Genomic DNA, 21,422 nt, shown 5'->3' on the forward strand with positions numbered 1-21,422 from the left:
CAGACTTCAATGTATGTTTGAGCTGTTTTAACTGAAAGCAACTTGCACTGATATCTTAAAATGTCAGTATCATTGTTTTGTCTAAAGATACACACCAGTTATGTTTTTTTTTCTAAGGCAAAAGCTACTTAAAAGTCCTAATTATATGTCCAATACGATTGTGTACACCACTTCTTGTGTTTTGGAAGAATATTCAGTAGGCATTTGTGTCTCTGTTTTACCGTAGTGATGTGTAGTCTTTACAGCCCTATGTGCTCTATTATGAGGTGTTGTGTACTTTGTCAGAATTAGGTCAATTTGTCCATCTTCCACCATATAATAGAGGATGCAGTTTCCTTGATGAAAGTCAGGTATCATGGGGCTAGACCCCAGACAAAAGACTGGTGTATTGATTCAAAGGGCCCGGAGGATCAACACTGGTGTTCCACTGTACTAGATTCACATATTAATATATACAGTGGTTCAAACACATGAACAAATACACAAATCCTCCAAAAATACCCACCAGCACACACACTGACACTGACTGATTGAGACCTCAGGATTGGCTGCTTATGCAATGTCTGTATCGGCCAATGGGGAGCTGCTGTTGCCATGACAACAGCCATAAGCTTGACATATGGAGGGGGAGGGGGAGAACAGGCATCTAATAAATGCCAATGAGTGGTGGATGGAGATGTCTGCAACATGTTGGCAGATGGACTCAATTTACCATAGGCAACATTCACATATATAAACTCGTGAAATTATTTAACTGGTAGATATTAAAAGTTTTTTTGAGAATAATTAAAATTGTTTTAAGATTTGTCATGACAGAACTGATGTAAAAAAACAAGCATTTTGGTTTTGCATCCGAATATGCATACTTCCATACTGTACAGTGAAAAGAGTATGGTCTGAATACACAGTATTCATAAAACAGTTGCCAAAAAGGATGACCTAATACATCCGACAAGACTCTGGAGTGCATACGGACACTTTACTATCCCATGAGGCCATGAGAGAGGAGTTGTGAATAGCAGTGAAATTAAGCAAATTATACTGTATCATACACTCATTTCCACCTTAAACGTGCACTATGTAGTTTTTTTGCAGTAAAATATCAAAAAACCAGTGTAATATATTATCACCGGGAAAGATGAAATGGTGCCAGCCACTGTGTTTTCTGTCATAATAAAAGTCACGCTGTGCGCGAGCCGTGTGTTTGTATAACAATTGCTCCAGTGGCCTTGCTCAGCTCCCTCAACACTCAGTCCTGCTTTGCTTCATACCACAGTTATGTTAAAAATCACATCCATGAACACGATTTCTATCCTGATTATGTTCCACTGTTTGTGAGGTGAAGACCACATGTCCCAAGATTCTGCGCTCAAACTTGGCGTCATCAAACTAGGCCTTCGTTTTGAATAGACACACATAGTGTAGCTTTCATTACCGTTATTTGTTATTTTTCTAGTTATTTACCTAGGGGCTAATGAACAGAAAATAGCTTACTTCCACTTTGCAAAATAAGGTGGATATTCTGTTATTCAACAGATAGGCCTGCGACACACTACAAGCGTGGCGTGATCATCTCGGCTGTGTGGAGTGTCCGTTTTTATTTCGGGTCCCATGTTAACAGGCTAGAGCTTGCACACTGCCCGTGTGACGCGCATCTCAGGTGCTGCTCGAGCTGCGCCGAAAACGCACGCATGCTACAAATAGAAACAACGCCTATTTTTCAAGTGTTTTCAGGCAAAATAGAATAGGAAAAGATGTTTATATGTCATTTTGATGTTTGAAATCACGAATACATATTAATAAATGACATTTTGATGTTTGAAAGTCTTTAGGTTTTGACATAAATGCAGATATAACTAATTTAAATAAATAATAATAATTATTGCTTTTCAAATATTGAACGTCAATACAGAACAAAATATTCTATAGCCTACTGCCCATTGCTGATGATGTCTTTGCTGTATTAGTAGGCTATACATTTATATTTAACATGAAGTAAACCTGAAGTAGGCCTATATGCCTTCCCTGTACGACAACCTAGCAGCAGCAGCGCAGCATCAGATACGCGTCTGGTGTGCAAAAGATAGAAAATGGCACGTATCCATCCTGTGGCTGACACACAACAGAAACTTTTACTCATCCTGCAGTTTATTTTTTCTATTACTCAACTTGAAGTTTATAGTGTTCCGCCAGTAGGTGGCGACAAGATGGTCGGTCACACTTAAGATTAGGTCTTTTGACCTAAATAAACTCATGATTACTGCTTATTAACATTTAGTAAGGTGGTTTTTATAGGTATTGTGTAGAATAGGGTCATGCAGAATAAGGCATTAATATGTGCTTTATAAGCACTAATAAACAGCCAAAATCCTATAGGAAAATGCATGCTAATAAGCAAACTAGTTAATAGTGAGAATTGGACCCTAAACTAAAATGTTACCAGGTGGGCATTACATTTTTTTTTGTCTTTACGAAAGATTCATTTAATCTTTCACTCAACCGATTCATTCAAGAACACTGATTAATTCCTGAAAGAAACACCACCGATGATGTGTGCTTCGTTTGGAACTATTTTCGCTAATGGAACAAAACTAGACGAAGTAACTGGCAACATTGTGTCTAAATGTAAGTTGCTCAATATTAACTTCTGGCTTAGTGAAAAAGCAGCACGGCTAATATTGCTCTTGTGTAATGCTTTACTGAAAGAAGCTATACTTTGTTTTATTTTCCCATGTTTTGGATTAAAATATCACAAGAGCAAACGCACGAGCGGTGTTGTGGACAGAGCAGGTATCATTGGTCTACAGACCTCGCTGTATGTACACAACACCTCTGGGGATGTTAATGTGTAAACTTTATCATTGAGTAAATGTTTCACCAGTGTCCTTCATATCCAGAATTAGAGCCATTTACACAGCATATGAAGTTGCAAGAAAACAATGTTTTGAACACTGCATTTTTAGAGCAAGATGCTGCAAAAGACACAAGATACGAGGGCAATGGTCAAACACGCCATGTATAGCTTTTTATATATATATATATATATAGGAAAGCAATTCTGTGGAATACAAAAACACATGTGTGAACTGACATTAGAGTGTATTGGTTTCCAAGCACTGTTTACAAACAAAAGAAAATAGAGGGAGGACATTGAGATTCGAGCCATTAAATCTATCGCAAACACCTAAAGATTCCAGTCTGACCTCAACAGACATAATTCCTTGATTGAACATAATGAATGAACCGAGAACAGGCGTGGTAGGTCTGGATTTGTGCATATATTAGATTATACACAATAAGCACACAACATACTTCTGTGTGTTACGACATACCATTGAAATAACTACGTCAAGGGTGATACAGAGAAAATAATTGGCTAGAAAGGATTAGCTGTGCAAACTTATTCATATTTATATAAGACCAACCACCATCCTACTTTAGAAACATGTTTTTTGTTTAGTTTACTCATGAGAATTTATGTAATTTGAAGCTAACAAGAACATATCTGGAATGGAGGAATAAAAAAGGTCAAAAATTAGTTATCTGCTCTACTGGGTATTTGTGGAACAGCGTGTGTGACTATATCAGTTAGCATGAATGACTTAGTTTACCTTTAAAGTTTGTCTGTAATATTTTCCATCTCCTTCAAAACATTGTTGACTTTAACATGCCATTTTTTTGGCTTTATCAGATATGCTTATCTGTAAATATACCTGCTATTTTTGTATAGTCAGCAGGTTGTGGTAAATCAGACATTGTCATTCAGCCTTTGCTATAGAGCGGTTTGCAGTAAAAGAAAAGAGTTGATATATGATTATGGTTGGATCTCCTGCTCCAACATGATCTCATAAACCACATTCTTATAAACATGTGATTTACAAATCCCTATACTTATCTTTCATGTACATCTGACAAGATATTTAATTTATAAAAGACACTTTTTTTTTTTTTTTTTTTTTTTTACTGAAATGAGTTTTTAACAAAAGAAGATATAAATATAGATATAAACACTACTAAGGACAGCAATATTGGTGTAGTTGAAGCAGTGCATATTACATCCAGAATTTGTATTTTTGTTTTGCCAGAAATGATTAGAGCAGCAAAATGTTTACAGAAAAAGCTGATGGAACTACTAATTAACGAAACAATTGTCATGTATCCTAATAATAATTTTAATGATTTATAATCATAATATAATCATAATAATTTTGTCCAAAAATATGCAAATAGCTAAATGTGGTGTCATTTGACAAAATTACACATGCATCTGCATCCTAATGGTGTTTCAGTCAAAACGCTGTTTCTAGTTAGCTTGCAAACCTCATTTCAGTAACTTAAAATTACACTTAAAATTACTGTAAACAAAACATTCTTGATAGTTGATAAGCTGTTATCTGGTTTAAAATGGCAAATCTTTTCAGAGATCATATACCGCCATGATAACGGACATCACACATCCCGATAATGCACTTAGTTACTGTTTTGTGCTTTAAATGAAATGCCAACTGCAGGTGTGCTTGCCTTGTAGGTTTGTTTGTCGAATGTAAACAGCACATGTGCTCGTGAAAGTCAAGCTCTTAGTATTGCTACACCCTGTTATTGAGAAACACCCAGAGCGCTTGTTCAGACTGGATAATGTTTGACTCAGAACACAAACACTACATGAGCAAGCAAAGACATGTCTTGAGTGCTCTCCTATTTCTGTATACTGAGGCCATGATACACCACACATAATATTTTAAATGTTCGAAGTGTAATGTGCTCTATATAACCTGCTATCTAAGGCATTTTTATAGTTGTTTCATTGAGAAAATGTAGCCCAGTGCAAACCAAAACAAAGAAAAGCTAATTAAACAAACAGCCCAGAAGACAGACAGTCAAAGCTTGTCTGGATTTACGTTCTCCAGCTGGGGACCCTTCACGACCACCTCTGACCCTCCTGTCCCACAAAGAGCGGGGCTGTATTCTCAGTGAGGCTGTCCGTGTGTGGGAATTGCTTCCTTAGAGGGAGTGGTTGAAAAAAAGAGAAGAACAAAGAAAAGAACAAAGAACTCTTTGTTGTGATTCCCAAAACCACCCATCATTTAATCTAATGTAGCAAGATAATGTTTCTCCAATGTCTGATGTGTGTTTGTTTTTTTCAGGAATGATAGTGTAGATTTTAGTTTATAGGACGAGCGTTTCCTGACTTTTCCAAGCTTAGTCATTATTACAAGTGCTCTCATTATAATAATGATAATGACAAAAATATTGCATCACTCTTCATGTCCTTAGGTTGCATGTTAGAGCTTTCTTCTTTACAGTTATGAGACTTTATAAAAAGGACATAAAGATGGGTCGAGTTCCTGTGGCAGTACCTGGCAGAATGTCCCATCTTCCTCATTGCTCCCACCCCCACATGCTCCCAGCTTTCATCAGGGTGAAGTTGTTCTTCTATTACTGACTAATAGTGTCTCAGCCATGAATCAACCTTTGTACAAGGAGTCTCTTTCTCTCTGTCTACCTTTCACTCTTGTTGTTTTTGTAGTGCAAAGAAAGGCCATTCTACCTGCTTCAGAAGGAACAATGAACGACTCCTTCCTCCATGAGGAATGTTTAACCGTGAGGGCCACTTAAAGGTAACTTGAATTTAGGGCTTCAGTAGTCAGCACCATTAGATTTTTATTTATGATGCTGGAGAAATGTTTTTCAGCCATTTGATCATGCATTGAATTTAAATGTTCTAGTTAGCTTGACTCACTAATATGTCCAACTGTGTTATGGGAATATTCTAACATTCTAACAACTATATTGCCAAAAGTTTTGGGACGCCTTTACATGCGCATGGATTTTAATGACATCCCATTTTTAATCCGTAGGGTTTAATAAGGAGTTTGCCCAGCTTTTGCAGCTATAACAGCTTCAACTTTTCTGGGAAGGCTTTCCACAAAGTTTAGAAGTGTGTTTCTGGGAATCTAGAAACACATTTGTGAGGTCAGTTACTGATCTCCGCATCTAATTCATCCCAAAACTGTTCTATTGGATTGAGGCCAGAAAACTTGCTCATCCATGTCTTTATGGGAGCATGAAATTGTCCAAAATGTCTTGGTATGCTGAAGCATTAAGAGTTTATTTCACTGGAACTAAGAGGGCCAAGCCCAACCCCTGAAAAACAACCCAACACCATAATTCCCCCTCCACCAAACTTTATACTTGGCATAATGCAGTCAGACAAGTACCGTTTTCCTGGCAACCGCCAAACTCAGACTCATCTATTGGATTTCCAGGCAGAGAAGAATGATTTGTCACTCCAGAGAACATGTCTCCACTGCTCAGTGGCGGCGTGCTTTACAGCACTGCATCCGCTTTGCATTGCACTTGGTAATGTAAGGCTTGGATGCAGCTGCTTGGCCATGGAAACCCATTCCATGAAGCTCTACTAATCTGAAGGCCACACAAAGTTGCCTTTTGCTTCTACTTTGTTATAACACCACTAACAGTTGACCGTGGAATATTTAGTAGTGAGGAAATTTCACAAATGGACTTCACGGTACTACGCTTGAATTTACTGAGCTCCTGAGAGCAACCCTTTCTTTCTCACTTGTTTTGTAGAAGCAGCCTGCATGCCTATGTTAGATTTTATACATCTGTGACAATGGAAGGAATTGGAACACCTGAATTCAATGATTTGGAGGGGTGTCCCAATACTTTTAGCAATATAGTGCATTCTTTAGTAAATGGTATGTTAAAGAAAAAGCAAAAATGAAATGTTTTTTCATAATATTTAACAACAAACATTTTTTGGGTTGATTGGATATTGTATATTATCTGTCTGAATTTGTAATGTATAAATTGACTCTTAAACAATTAAACAATCGCATAATGTCTAAATCTTTAAAGTACAAAGATGAGTCATTATACTTGCATCAGTGATGAACCAGTGACTCCTGCTATTTTAATTAAGCAATGCTAGCAGTCAAGTGCTCTCACTATTTTACACAGAATTTGCTAAATAAATTTCAGAGTCATCAGAAAGTGTGGATGAATGGTCAGCGTTTGACTAATGGCATTTATGATGCCAAATGAATCACATTCCCCACCCACAATTCTGTCACAGCTAAATATGTAATAAAATATGCTTAGCTCAAAAGCAAATGAAGAGTAGGCCTACATGTTGGAAAAGCCTTAATTCATTATTTAAATCAAATATCACCAACAAAATGATTTAATGAAGTACAGTGTAAAAATGTTTTGCTTGCAGTTCTAATGATAGTGTAAGTTGACACACTGTAAGTAGCCAGTCTGCTATATGGATGTAAACAGTGTGTCTTTATTGGTCTGAAACATAATCTTTGATGCAGAATAGTACATTGTTAATCTTTACTAAGAAAAAAATGCAATCTGTCCAGCTTGAAGCGGAAGGACCAACTGCAGACCGTGACCAACAAAAACAGGGAATACCACAAGAGAGCAAATAGATCCCTGTAAAGATATAATCTGTACTCATGGAAGCAAGACGGCATGACAGATGCTGACCACAGAAGACCTTTCCTGGCAGGGCAGACACTAGGAAGCTACTTTTGAAGAGGAAAAATGGAAAGGTTGTTCAATGTAAACAGAAACATATGTGGTGTCACACTATAAAAAAAATCCAGGCTCCATCAAGACTGAAAGATTCAAATAGGAATTTAATGTTGACATTACACAAAGATATTCAAATAAACCATTCAGTCACATGAAAGTCAATGGACATGCTATTTTTTTAAGCCTGTCCAACCCAATTTAATATTTTTTTGGAACAAGGTGAAAATGAAATTAATCTCTATTTATTTTTTATTTATTTTATTTTTTATAAAGATTCTTGTCTAGTCTAAATTAATTTTGTTGGCATGGACAAAGTGTTATCTGTGGCTTCAGAGGAAGGACACAGTTTTGCATTCAAGGCGTTCTTGGGAATAGTTTCCCACTTTCCCCCACTGAAACCCTACGATTCTCTCAAGACAGCTGGAGTGTGACCAGATGGACCGGTTGCCATGTCAACCTCTTGATTCCCTCTCACTCTTGTGAAAGTGGTCTGATCATAAACAAAGCTGTATGTCATTACGAGATCCTTCTGCCTCTCTCTCACATTTCAGCGGATGGGAATCATGCTGGTCAATATGAATAAATGCCATGGATCAGTCACCTGCACGGGGCACATATTTAAAAAAAATAATCTATACCAGTCAAAAGTTTGGTGTCAGTGTCTTTTTTCCCCCAGCAAGGACGCACTAAATTGATTGAAATTGACAGTAAAAACATTTAAATTGCTACAAACATTTTCAGTTTTAAATCAAAGCTGTTCTTTTAAACTTTCTGTTCATCAGAGACTACTGAAAATTTACCACACAGCTTCCACAAAATATTACAATAAATTAATCAATAATAAACATTGATTATAATAATAAGACGTTTCTTCAGCACCAAATCAGCATAATGATTTCTAAACGATCATGTAACATGCAATGATGCTGAAAATCCAGCTTTGGAATAAAGTTATTTAAAAATGTTATAATATTTCACAGTATTACTTTTTACTTTATTTCAATTAGATAAATGGCAGCATTGGTGAGATTAAAAGACAACAAAAAAGTTTTTAAATCTCCTGACCCCAAACTTTTGAACAGTAGTATGTAAACATGGAATTTTTTTGCTTGGATTCTTAGAAAATATATAGCCAGGAAAAGCTTTTGAAGGTTTGAGCACTGACTTTACACCTTCACACAAAGACTCTCATAGTGAGAAATGTTATCACATCCTGTAGCTGCAATGCTGATCATTTACTTTTAGGTGGTGTTTCAAAGAAAGAGGTGAAAGTTATGTGGAGGATACACATATACACACATAGGGATTTTAGCCTGGTCTCCACACATAGGGATTTTAGCCTGAGCAATTTTAAATATTTTATGCAGAGGATGAAGAAATCATCAGATCATCTTTATTACTTACAACATCTCTCATCCCCTTTAAAGCAATCAAAGGCTTCTGTATCAAAGTGCCTTGTCTTGCACACTTGCACTGCTTTTCACTCAATTTGCACCATGCTGTGGGGTCATGTGGAAGAGTTTAGACGAAGATAATGAGACAGACTGTTCCAGAGCTAGTCATTAATCATGCATCTATAACTGAGTTTATGGAGATGTGATGCTTTATGGCTCAATGCCAGTCGAGGACTGGTCACCAGACATTTAGTTCACAGAGTCGTGTTTAAATTTTAACCAGAACTATAATAGTAATATTAAATAAATCATACACTTGTTAACTACTTAATCATCATAATCTTGATCATCATAATCATCATCAGTCTGCTAATGGCACTTTATCGACGTCTATTGACATTGTGCTATAATGTATATATTAAGTTACATTTTTGAATGTACACTGAACTATAAAAAACGTCCAGTTTGAAAAAAATATTGGTTATGTGAGCATTAGAGAAACATTCTATTTGATAATTTTGCAAAAATTATGGGAACATTACACTTGAATGGTCTTCTTTGAACATTCTGAAATTAGTAATAAAAAAAAAATTTAATTGGACATTCAACTAAAATGTTTCCGCAAAACAAATCTTATATGCACTACATAATAAATTTTGTAACTTTGAGAGAACCTTGCCAGGATAGTAGCCAAAGTTCAACCGACATGATATTAGACATGTTTAAAATCTTTTGCACGTGCCTGTTAAGAAAAGGGAGGCATAATTGTGAGCAGAAAGTGTTTAAGTCTACCACGAGCTCTTCTCAGATGAACACTGTGCTCAGCTGTTCAGCCCACTGTTAACATGGAGTCAGCACTTTTGCAGGAGAAAAAGCAATGACCATGCTTATAGTCTTTTATAGTCTTTCCTCTTGCGTGATCAAAGCAAGAGTAATCTGGTATATGCCGTCTCTCACCTCTGTCTCACGACAAGTTTCACAGCATGCCTCTAACACCCCATCGCCCCACTCTTGACTGTTTCTATCCCAGTCAAGGAGCATATAGGCCTGCTTTGGGTTGGGGCCATGAATTCCAAACTCAGAAGTTTGTATCGATCTTTTCTAATAAATAGTCACTCTGCAATAATTATTAATGTTGAGTTTGTTTATGTAGGATTGTAGGAAACAAAGATTGTGTACATTTTTTGTATATTGTCTTATATTTACTTCATTGTACTATCAGTGATCTTAGTTTAGTTAGTCAAAAATATCTTTTTTTTTTCTGATTAAACCCATTATTTGAATAGGCTGTTTTTTTATGTAGAGAGCGTAGTCTCTTTCACAGCAGTCTTCAGTGAACTACCAACGCTATCTCACGATCAATTCGTAAATATTTTACGAGTTGGCTAATTTACGAATTTGTACGACCTCACTCGTACGAATTTGTACGTTTTGTCTAAACCCCAGTGATGGGTAGGTTTAGGGGCAAGTTTGAGGTAGGTCACTCGTACGAATTCATATGAATTTGGCAACTTGTCAAATATGTAAGATTTAGCTAAAAACATTAATTTGTAAGAATGAGGTTGTACAAATTCGTACAAATGAGCCACCTCGTAAAATATGTACGAATTACCGTGAGATTGGGTTGGAAGTACTGTATAGACCAGGGGTGCGTAATCCTGTTCCTGGAGATCTACCCAAAGCCACTTGAAGGCAAGCCTGCATCCTTAGCCAACACGATCACATGTGATTGCGTATCATTAGTACGAATGTGCAATCTCGTGGAATTTATACAGCAAAATGAGTTTTAGAGTACCTATGGTACGCACTTTATGGCATGTATGTGACACTCTCTTGGGTAGGTTGGGGGTGGTGGGGTGAGTGGTTTGTGCGTATAATTTGCCATAAAGTGCGTATCATATGCACACGAAAAACTGCGTATACGTTATGTACTCCAAAACTCATTTTGGCGTAAACATTCCATGAGATTGCACAATCGTACTATTTATACGCATTTTTGTGAGATCAGGCACACAGCAGAGGAGAAAATGGACGTCAATGACGTCAAGGCTGTAATGTGATTGGTTATCAAAGCACATGTCATACAAGTTAGCTGTTCCGCTTTCTTCAAAGGTAGAGCCATGTACCCTTGTATCTTGATAAGATTGTGGCTGTGTCCGAAATCCCCCCATATACCAACAGAGTTCAGACCCAACCCTAATCCAACACACCAAAGTTCCCAAGTGTTCTGAAGATCTCAGATGGAGCTGAACTTTGCAGGAAGGCAGCTCTCCAAGAACAGGATTGTGCCCCCCTGTATAGGCCAATTCACACTGCGCCGACAGACACAGAGCAACGCTGACAGTCACTAGTTTACAGAGCGTCATTTTTCAGACAATCTAAGCATTCAGCATGTTCAATCAGCGAAAACAATCTCACAAACACCAACAGACTCCGACAGGGATAACACACTGATCCCACAAAACCCGACAAAGTGTCTGTTGCCATCTGTCAGTGCAGTGCAAATTTTCCGTTAGTGTTGAAAACTGGAAGTTTTAAATTATATAGATGAATGCGAACATACATTCTATTTATGTTATGAAAACAGACGTTTTTTTTATTATTTGGTCTTAAACTAAAATTGACTTAACTCAAACCTTTTAACCACTCAGTACAAAATACATTACATTCCCTGATTAACTCTTTTGTGTTTCTAATTTGTCTTTCATTCTTGTACTTCTTTAAAGCAGAGTCTCGTTATCTTAACAAATAATGATTTTTTTCCAGAATGCCATGGCTCTGTCTTTCCTTCATGCGTTAGTGTGACTGCTGCACCCAACGCTGGTTTGTTTGCTCAACCATGCATGGAGTCGTAGAACTTTAACCTTTGACCTGTGACACTTTTCACAAAAAGTCTCTGCTGAGCAAATAATGCGACTTGGCCTACAACCCCCAAGTAAGTGGCATTTTTGTGCAGATCTCTGACCATCCCCCTCCTTAACCAAAATCCAGATTTTATAGTTCCAAGAAGAAGATGAACACTTTGTACATTATTAGTCATGTGGCTCTGAGTGGCTACAGTAAGCTCAGGGCAAGACAACCAGGAGAGCCTGTTAATGAAAGGAAGCTGTGCTATTCTATATATTCATTATGTTACATAACATGTTATACTGGTCTACTCAAAATACTCTATACAGCCTCAGCTATAAACCAAAGAAGAAATACAGGTTTTCTGTGTGTGTGTGTGTGTGTGTGTGTGTGTGTGTGTGTTTAAAATGTCTGAAAGAATCTTCAGGTCAAGAAGATTTAACAGGCATGCAAACAGGTGTTTATCACCCCACCTAAACAATGGTGGTTTTGGTAAAAAAAAAAAAAAAAAAAAGATTTTCCGGTGCAAAATGAAGTGCTGACGTTTTAGGGAGATGTCTTGAGTCATAACCTAAAATACCTTTCTAGTGTTCTCACATCTAGTCTGTCGGGATTATATGTTAGGTCAAGTCGTTTCCCTATTTCAAACAATCGTGTACAGAGAACTTGGTTGCAACACGTTATTGTATCTGTGTCATCCATGAGAAGTTTCCAAATTTTGCAATTTCCTTTGCACTTCCTTCGCAACATTATACCTGAGATTTTGAATGATTTGTGACTATTAACTAGCCTGACAAGCCAGACCCACATCAAGATGTTTGGTCTGGAAACTCACCATTGACAGCTCAATCGAGCGGGATAAACAGTTGTCTTCCAAACTCCCTCTGCACGCGATAGGATAGCGCTACAACCAACCAGAGCAACTAGTGGAGCTAGTTGACAGATTAAACTTTCGCCGTATCCAGTCGGGAAACTCCGAACATATCTTCCTTTCTTAAGAATGACTTCAGTGCTGTTCTTTGTTCTTTTCTCAGAGAAAAGCTAAACTCCAAGTCTTTCAGAGTCGCGGTCAAAGCTGATTCGAAAGACCGCCGCCGTTCGGCAGCTTCTGTGATTACTAGAAGCACGCAAACGCAACTCGGCCATCATTATGTTAAGCCCCTCCCACCGACTCTATGCACGATGTGATTGGCCCGACCAGAGTTTGGCTTTTACAGCTCAAGGCACAGATCCACTTGTCTGTGCTTGCGCCGCGCTCCACTTTATTCCTATGGGTGACGTCAAGGGTGACGCCCGCATAGCATTCTGGGAAGGCAGCGCCGCATCTGAACCAATTTGAACGCACAAATGAGGGGAAGCGTCACAACATCGCAAAAGTGGATCTCCACGGTCAGACGTGTATTGAGAGTTGCCAGACGACACTCGCGACAGATTACATTTGCTGCCGCTAGGGTGCGTCTAGATTTCTAGGCTAACTATTAACACCTTTTAAGCAAGCAATTCAGATATACACTACTGTTTACAAGTTTGGATTAAGATAAGAAAAATATATATACTTTTATTCCATAAGGACGCATTCAATTGATTGATCAAAAGTGACAGTAAAGACTTTTTTTTTAAACAAAAAATATAATAATAAATTAAAATCAATGCTTTTAATTTAACTTTTCATTCATAAAAAAAAATCAACAGAATGATTTCTGAACAATCATGTTACACCGAAGACGAGTAATGATGCTGAAAATTCTGCTTTACTATCTCAAGATTAAATTACATTTTAAAATATATTCAAATAGAAAATGGTTGTTTAAATTTTATTTTCACAATATTACTGTTTTACTGTATTTTTGTATAAACTTTTGAATAGTAGTGTACCTTATTATTAGGATGTTAAGATCTTAAAATATGCACAATATCGCTTGAGTAAGTGAAAGTTAGCGATTCGTGACATTTTATTACAAGGCATTTGATAACTAAAACATACGAGATTGGACCATTCAACAGGGTAAACATCTAATGAAAAGCAGGCCCTCGTGTCTTTGCACAGGGCTTTCCACGTTCATTGTGTAATGCGTTTGTATTACTGAATGAAAGAGAGGTAAAAAGCAGGAAGTTCTAGTTACACAATAAAAATTCAATTCAGGAACTTTTAATAGCACATACACACATTTGTACTGTATAACCTATGAGTTAAAAAAACAGAGAATTACAGACATCTATTTTAGTCTCAGTGTAAAGGAAATATTCAGCAATTGCGCTTCAAAATATGAACTGTGTTGCTGTGTTTGGTTCAGTAGAGCAGGGGCACATGTGGAACAAGAATCAGATAGGGTGGGACAGAAAGGGTGGGACAGAAAGAGAGAGAGAGAGAGAGAGAGAGAGAGAGAGAGAGAGAGAGAGAGAGAGAGAGAGAGAGAGAGAGAGAGGGGGAACAATAGAGAGCAGGGCAACTCAAAGTCTCTCCATTTCCATCTGAATGGACTTCCCCAGCTTGGGCCGCTGAGAATTAAAGGCGGAAATCATTTTCACTTCAGTGGCCGTCTCGTGTTCTCAAGGAAAGAGGTGGCATTTAAATGTCTGCATTAAGTAGCAGTATAAATCAATTAAATCATATAAATGATAAGCATGTGTCTGTTGCATATCTGCAGTGTAATTATGATGTTCTTCAACATTATCTGCTAAAACTAATATTACAGAGATATGAAGCTTTACTTTAAAGTTCAATAAACAGAATGTATGGCATAATGTTGATTACCCCCCAAAAAAAAAAAAAAAAAAATCTATTTTTACACTTTTACGCTTTATGTCATGGCAAGAGCATCAACATTTTATATTTAGATAATGCTGTACAAATAAAAGGTTAGTAAGTGTATTTTATTGTGGCTATACTGCTTAAACAGAGAGTATTTTAATGTTTACTGACTGGCCCCATTGACTTCCATTGTAAGTGCCTATCCAGTTTTGTGCTATTTTTCTTTTAAAATAAAAGGAGAGACATATCAATGTTTTGCTGTAATCAACATTAACAAAATGTAATGCTGATTTAGCTTAACGATGAAATTTTCCTATGTTATTATCCCAAGTGGTTCATGTTATCAAATCACATATACTTTCAGCTTAATCATGAATTCTCTAATGTCCCAACGTTATAAGCACAAACAATTAAATTATTGTATAATGATCTTAAAGCATAAAACAGTAGAAGAGGTGGGTGTGACCCAGATTTCTCTCCAGAACAAAAAGTCTGTTGGGTGTAGCTGCTGTTTCACACTTATCAAACATCCATTTGTGGTTTCTGTTACGATGATACAAAGTCAAGGCATAAGAGAGGGAAGCCTTTCAAAAGCCTTTTATTCCTGAAGCTTAAAGGTGTACGTAAGCTAATATTTCATATTCAGCTTTCTGAATAAAGAATAAAGTCATGTTTCATGGATCTTTTCTTCATTGCTCTATTTTCCTGGGGGCCGTGTGGATCTTTAGTTCACTTCTGCTCATGAGTTCCAGTGGTCTGCTGATGTCAAACGCCTGTTTGTTTATTCTGAGTCTGACAGCTGGCCTTTGTCGTTAGATTAAAGACCTAATTAATTTGTCTCTACATGACTGCTGATGCGATGTAATTTAGATTTTGTTTTCACACGTTGTTTCTCATAGATTAATTATGTTGAATTTGTTTGTGTGGGGGAGGGGGGCTTGTTCCAGAAGCCTCTTTCTCTGAAGCCTACAGTAAGCATGATAATGTAAGCATGATAATGTACTGATCAGGCATAATATTATTTCAAGGTAATAACACATATTAGGCAACATTTGAACATTTTGTCCTAGAAATCATAGAAAAATGGACAAGCGTAAGGATTTGAGTGAGTTTGACAAGGGACAAAATGTGATAGCTATATGACTGGGTCAGATCATCTAAAACCTGCAGCTCTTGTGGGGTGTTCCCAGTCTGCAGTGGTCAGTATCTATCAACAGTGGTCCAAGGAAGGAACAGTGATGAACTGGCGACAGGGTCATGGGCGCCAAGGCTCATTGATGCACATGGGGAGTGAAGGCTGGCCTGTGTGGTTTGAACAAACAGACAAGCTACTGTAGCTCAAGAAGTTAATGCTGGTTCTGATAGAAAGTGTCAGAATAAACAGTGCATTGCAGTTTGTTGCGTATGGGCCTGCATAGCCGGAGACCAGTCAGGGTGCCCATGCTGAGCCCTGTCCACTGCCGAAAGCACCAACTTTGGGCACGTGATCATCAGAACTGGACCACAAAGCAATGGAACAAGGTAGCCTGGTCTGATGAATCATTTTTTTTTTTTTTTTTTACATCACATGGATGGCCAGGTGCATCTGCATCGCTTACCTGGAGAACACATGGCATCAGGATGCACTATAGGAAGAAGGCAAACTGGTGGAGGCAGTGTGATGATTTGGGCAATGCTCTGCTGTGAAACCTTTGGTCCTGCCATCCATGTGGATGTTACTTTTACACGTACCACCTACCTAAAGCATTGTTGCAGATTATGTACACCCCAACGGTATTCCCCTGTGGCGTTTGCCTCTTTCCGCAGTATAAATGTGCACTGTTTTGAAAAAAACAAAACAAAACATGATTCCCAATTATTTATATTCACAATTTTATAGAATGTATACACCCTTTACATTTGTATTTCAATGTTGTAATTAACAATTAATTTATTTTTTAATTCAATTTGAAAGAGATTTGTTACGTGATAGTATTAATTAAAGTTTCTTAAAGGTCAAGATCAAATTATCTGCATCGCCTGTGCCATATCAAGCCACTCCTATAATTTCAGTCATCACCCAAATTAATGCTCGCCCAGATTAACTGTACAGCACTGGTAAAACTCAAATAAAATGATAAAGTAATTATTTCACAACAAATAAATCTCTCAATGAAGTGGCTGTCTCTATAGTATTATACACAACATTATAAAAATATTTTCAAATAAGTTTTATATTATTATATTATTATTATTTTAAATTATTATTGCCCCAGATTCAGTAAGGAACTCTTGTAATAAAGTATCAAGTTTCCACAACGCTTAAAAAGATGCAATCTAATCCTGTTTCCATGAAATAAGATGCTCAAGAGCAGGTTTAAGCCTACATTTTACTATGATATGCTATGATAGCAAGTCCAGAATGAGCTTCAAAGAGCAAACCAATCCCAGTGCCAAATTGTCACTAATTACACATACGAATATATATATATATATATATATATATATATATATATAGAAGTCTGCATGTGCAGCCAAGCATGCTGGGAAAAGGACGGTGTCCTGACCCTAGATCTAATGGAGTCCAATCCGCAGGGCAAGATAAGGTAATGGGCAAAATAAGAGGTCTGAAATCTGTTTTTTTCTTTTCATTGTTGTTGCATGCTCAGACTTTTTGATATTAATGCATTAGAAATATAAATGCTAAATGCTTCATGATACTTGTTTCGTGGTAACACTGACCTGATGGTCATGGAGGGGGGTTGTGGGTCTCATGCTGTACTTCTCTCTCCCGTGAGAGGGAGGACACAGGCATTGATTTGCAGCCATTTACTGAAGGTTTCTGCTTTCTGTTGTACTATTCCCTCAAGGAACCTGGAGATATACACCCACCCTTGCCCCCGACACAGACACTCACCATTATGTGTCTCAGTCCCCATCCCCCTCTTGAGGGAAATGTAAACAGCTTTCCCCTCCTCCGTAGATTTTTCACTCAAATCTCACACTTTCCTTTCTTTCAGGCACCTTCAGTCTCTTGCACAATTTACACATACAAGGCCAGAGGTGTGCATTTGATTGACAGGAGGGCAACATTTGGTTCTCACACAGAGCTAAGATGGGCCGCCTAATATGTATAAAGCATGGTATAAAGTCAAACTTTCAACACAATAAAAAGCCAACAGAAGCCCAAAACGCAGCTGAGAAAACAGACCATCAGCATGTTCCACAGTTGGAGGAACACACACAATTTAAAACATATTTACAACATACAGTCACAAAATCTCAAATGTTCTTTAACAATTTTTAGGTTTATCCTGATTTGGACAGTTCTGTATTTTTTGCTTCAAATCATAACCAGAACAATCAACTTAACACTTTTACTTCCAACATATTCAGAATAGCAATGCAAAAATGCAAGGACTGCAGTATGGAAACATTAAAATGCTCTGTTGCAATTTTAAAAAAGATTTTCCTGACTCAACAGTTGCTAATTTTTGTCACCATTTCTATCTTTAGAGGAAATTCCGCTACAGTTTCATCGTGTGACCAAGAGAGAATCTGTTAAAAATACATCTTGGCTGAAACAGTTTCCGACAGAAGATTGAGAGATTTGAGTTTTTGTTGACCCTAAATTGACCTGAATGTAAACAATTATACATTTTATATTTTACATTTTCATGTCAATATTCCTCACATCCATGGATTATGTTAAATAGCCTAAAACAACTTTTGCGAAATAACATGCTGAACTTATCATGGAAAGTTAATTATTAAGAACTAGTCTTCATAAGACATGACAAATGTAAAGATTGCCTTCATGACCTCATTATGGCATCATCTTCTGCTGTCCATTTAGAGCTACACAGGGAATTGCCTTCTGTCTCCACAAAAGCCTCATGTGAAACCTGATCTTCATCAAAGTTTCATGTATAGTGAGTCTTATCATCTCGCCTGTCAAGTTAAGATAATGACTCTTATCAGGTACATTCTCTAACAATTATGAAACGTTATCTTAATTTTTCACAGTTAGTAACAAAACGCATTATACTTTCATTTAGAGTGACTTTATGGAAATTTTGATGAGTGAAGACCATAAAAAAAAGAAACACACACACACACACGCACACACACGCACACACACACACACACACACACACACACACACACACACACACACACACACACACACACACACACACACACACACACACACACACAGTATAATTACTTCCTGAAGAATATAACTAAAAGCCAGTTTCAGGTAAAACTGCATAATTTCGGTATAATTGTGGCTGTAGACAGGTTTCTTATATGGGGGTTTCTGACTGACCATCTCTTCTCTCTTGGGATGAAACCTTAGAGTTAAATGGGATAGAAAGACTCCATTGTCAGCATGGCATGACTGGAAAGGGGGCTTTTTCTCTTAAGCTAATATATATTAAAAAAAAAGAGTATAGGTATCCAAATATACACTATTTGTAAAAAAAAAAAAAAAATTTTTTAAAAGCGTCTATGTGTGGGTGTTTGTAGGAAACCTTAAGATACATGAGGATAATAGTGCAGGATAACAATTAATTTGTCAACCCAATTCATGGCTTTTTGTTCAGTTAAAGTGTGCTTTTGGTAAATATTCTTTAAGTCCCGAGAGTTGCATGTGGAATTGCATGTGGAATTAATGGACAGCCAATTCAAACTTGGCTGTCCATTAATAAACTAGGAATATCAATTATCATTTATAGATAGACAATGTATCAGTGTGGCTACTTTCAAAGTATCTAAAACTTCTAAAGACTAAAAAAGCCCAAAGTGGAATTTCCATTGAATCTAGATATCTAGAATCTACAAAAGATTAAGACAGTATAATCACTGTTTCTTTGAAAAAAAAAAGAAAAAAAACGAGGCGAGAGATTTATTGATACAGCTGACCTCACCATGTCTCCTCAGATTACCATGACAAAGAACATGAGAGAAGATGTTTGCTTTAACACATTTTAATTGAAAAATACTTCAGGTTTCGTTTTGACTCTGTAATACACTGACAGTCTAATATCTGATCTACAGTGTTGTACACTACTATCTTGGTAAGAAAAAAAGTGCTTAGAGGTGGAGCGTGTTGCAGGCAATGCCCTGTCCATCACTTGTGTTCTTGAGAGTTCCTGTATCTTCACGAGGCCTCATACTCACTCAGGCCCTGTGAGGTTACGACTGTCGTGAATTACAAGGTCCTCGAAGCCCAATTTCCTTCTGGGATTTTGAAGCTACAGTTCCCAACAATGTTCTTAGAAGTTCACTCTGTTCCATAAGAGTCAAAATAAGATATCAAGCATTCCATGAAATGTTACAGCATTTTTCACAGTGCTTCATAGAGAACTCCTTCAAACTGATGACCAGGCTATGCAAATAAATGGCAGCTTAATTGGGACCAGCCCTTTATATTAAACAAATCATTTCCATTTTTTTTTGGTTCACCTTCGCCATCACGATCACATGCAACATAAATCCAGCTCGAGAACAACCAACCATTCAAGATGAATGTCAACATAATGCAATGTTGAAATGGCAAACCCAATGACTCAGGCCATCAGCAATGAAAAAAGGCAGGTTCAGGCTTAAGAGAGTTATCGCTTCTTCTTCTGTTTGAGGCTTTTTCGTCGTTTGACTATCATTTCGTACAGTTTGTCCATGCCTTCGTGAAGCCCCTCACCGATGATGGCACAGGCCGGTTGGATGTGGTATGTAGTGGCTGGCGTGAGCTCCTGAAGCGCAAGCTGCTTCTCTATGTCAGTCACAGACAGAGATTTTGGCAGATCCTGTTTATTAGCTATGACTAAAAGCGGTGTTCCTTGGTTTTCAGCAAATTTGGTCACTTTATGGAGCTCTGTCTTGGCCTCTTCCAGTCGATCCACGTCTACAGAGTCCACCACATAAATAATGCCATCCGTGCACCTACTGTAAGACTTCCATAAGGGCCGGAGTTTCTCCTGCCCACCAACGTCCCAAAAATGACAGCTTATTCCTTTGGCCGTGCCATTACTAAGCTTGATCTTTTCCGTGTTGAATCCTATTGTGGGCACAGTGTTGACAAACTCGTTGAATTTCAGTCTGTAAAGGACCGTGGTTTTCCCTGCGGAATCCAAGCCAAGCATCACTATATGGAGGGACTGAAACGCAGATATATTGGAGAAACTGTTCCCCATTTTGAGCTCCTCGTTAGCAGGGGTAAATCCAAAGCAGACCCCTTTGGCACCAGCGATTAGACCAAATTCAGACTGGATGTGATGGAGCGATCATTGCAGTGCGCGTGAGATCAGCTCGTGCTCGGTAAACAGTCCTCTATGAGCGGAGAGTCTCCGCAGTAACAGCTCACATCAACATTCCCACCACAAACTGCTTGAAATTCCTCCTGACGGCTCGGTCTTCAGTCTCTCCCGGCGGTCGTCCACATTAACAATAAATGAATGTGATCAGAAATCGGTTTTGGACATAACAGGAACGTTTCTACTCACGAGCTGACGGACACAAGCGAATGTATGATAATGAATGGAAACCAGCAGTGGCCCTGCAGCAGCTGCTCCTCACACTGGAGAAACTCCGCCCGCATTTCATCTGAAAACTGAAGAAGAAAAAAAACAAACCTCATATGGCAAGCCAAGTATTCATTAAACTAGTATACGTGTTTGTTGCTAGTACTGTAATCTATAAGTTTTTTTAAATACCTAGCTTTATCAGTATACTTATTTGTTTTTACAGTAGGCATACATGGAACATTTAAAACATTTTCTATTTTTTTTTATTTGAATTTAAAAAAAGATTAATTTAATAATATAATAAAAATAAAAAACAAATAAAAACAAAAGGCACAGGCTAATCTTAGGCTAGGCCTATAC

At 37.6% G+C, this 21,422-nt stretch overlaps 1 protein-coding gene across 1 annotated transcript; it reads right to left on the bottom strand.

Moving 5' to 3' along the window:
- Window positions 1–19,499: 19,499 nt before the first annotated feature.
- Window positions 19,500–21,128, bottom strand: arl4cb (ADP-ribosylation factor-like 4Cb). Its single transcript, XM_067445000.1, has one exon. The coding sequence runs from the start codon at window positions 20,730–20,732 to the stop codon at window positions 20,154–20,156; it is 579 nt and encodes a 192-aa protein (XP_067301101.1). The 5' UTR covers window positions 20,733–21,128; the 3' UTR covers window positions 19,500–20,153.
- Window positions 21,129–21,422: the final 294 nt, after the last annotated feature.

Source organism: Pseudorasbora parva, chromosome 5 (genome assembly GCF_024679245.1).
Source record: "Pseudorasbora parva isolate DD20220531a chromosome 5, ASM2467924v1, whole genome shotgun sequence".
NCBI classification, from domain to species: Eukaryota; Metazoa; Chordata; class Actinopteri; order Cypriniformes; family Gobionidae; genus Pseudorasbora; species Pseudorasbora parva.

Coding starts and splice junctions, on each gene's coding strand:
- arl4cb (XM_067445000.1), bottom strand. CDS start 20,732: ATGGGGAACAGTTTCTCCAATATATCTGCGTTTCAGTCCCTCCATATA.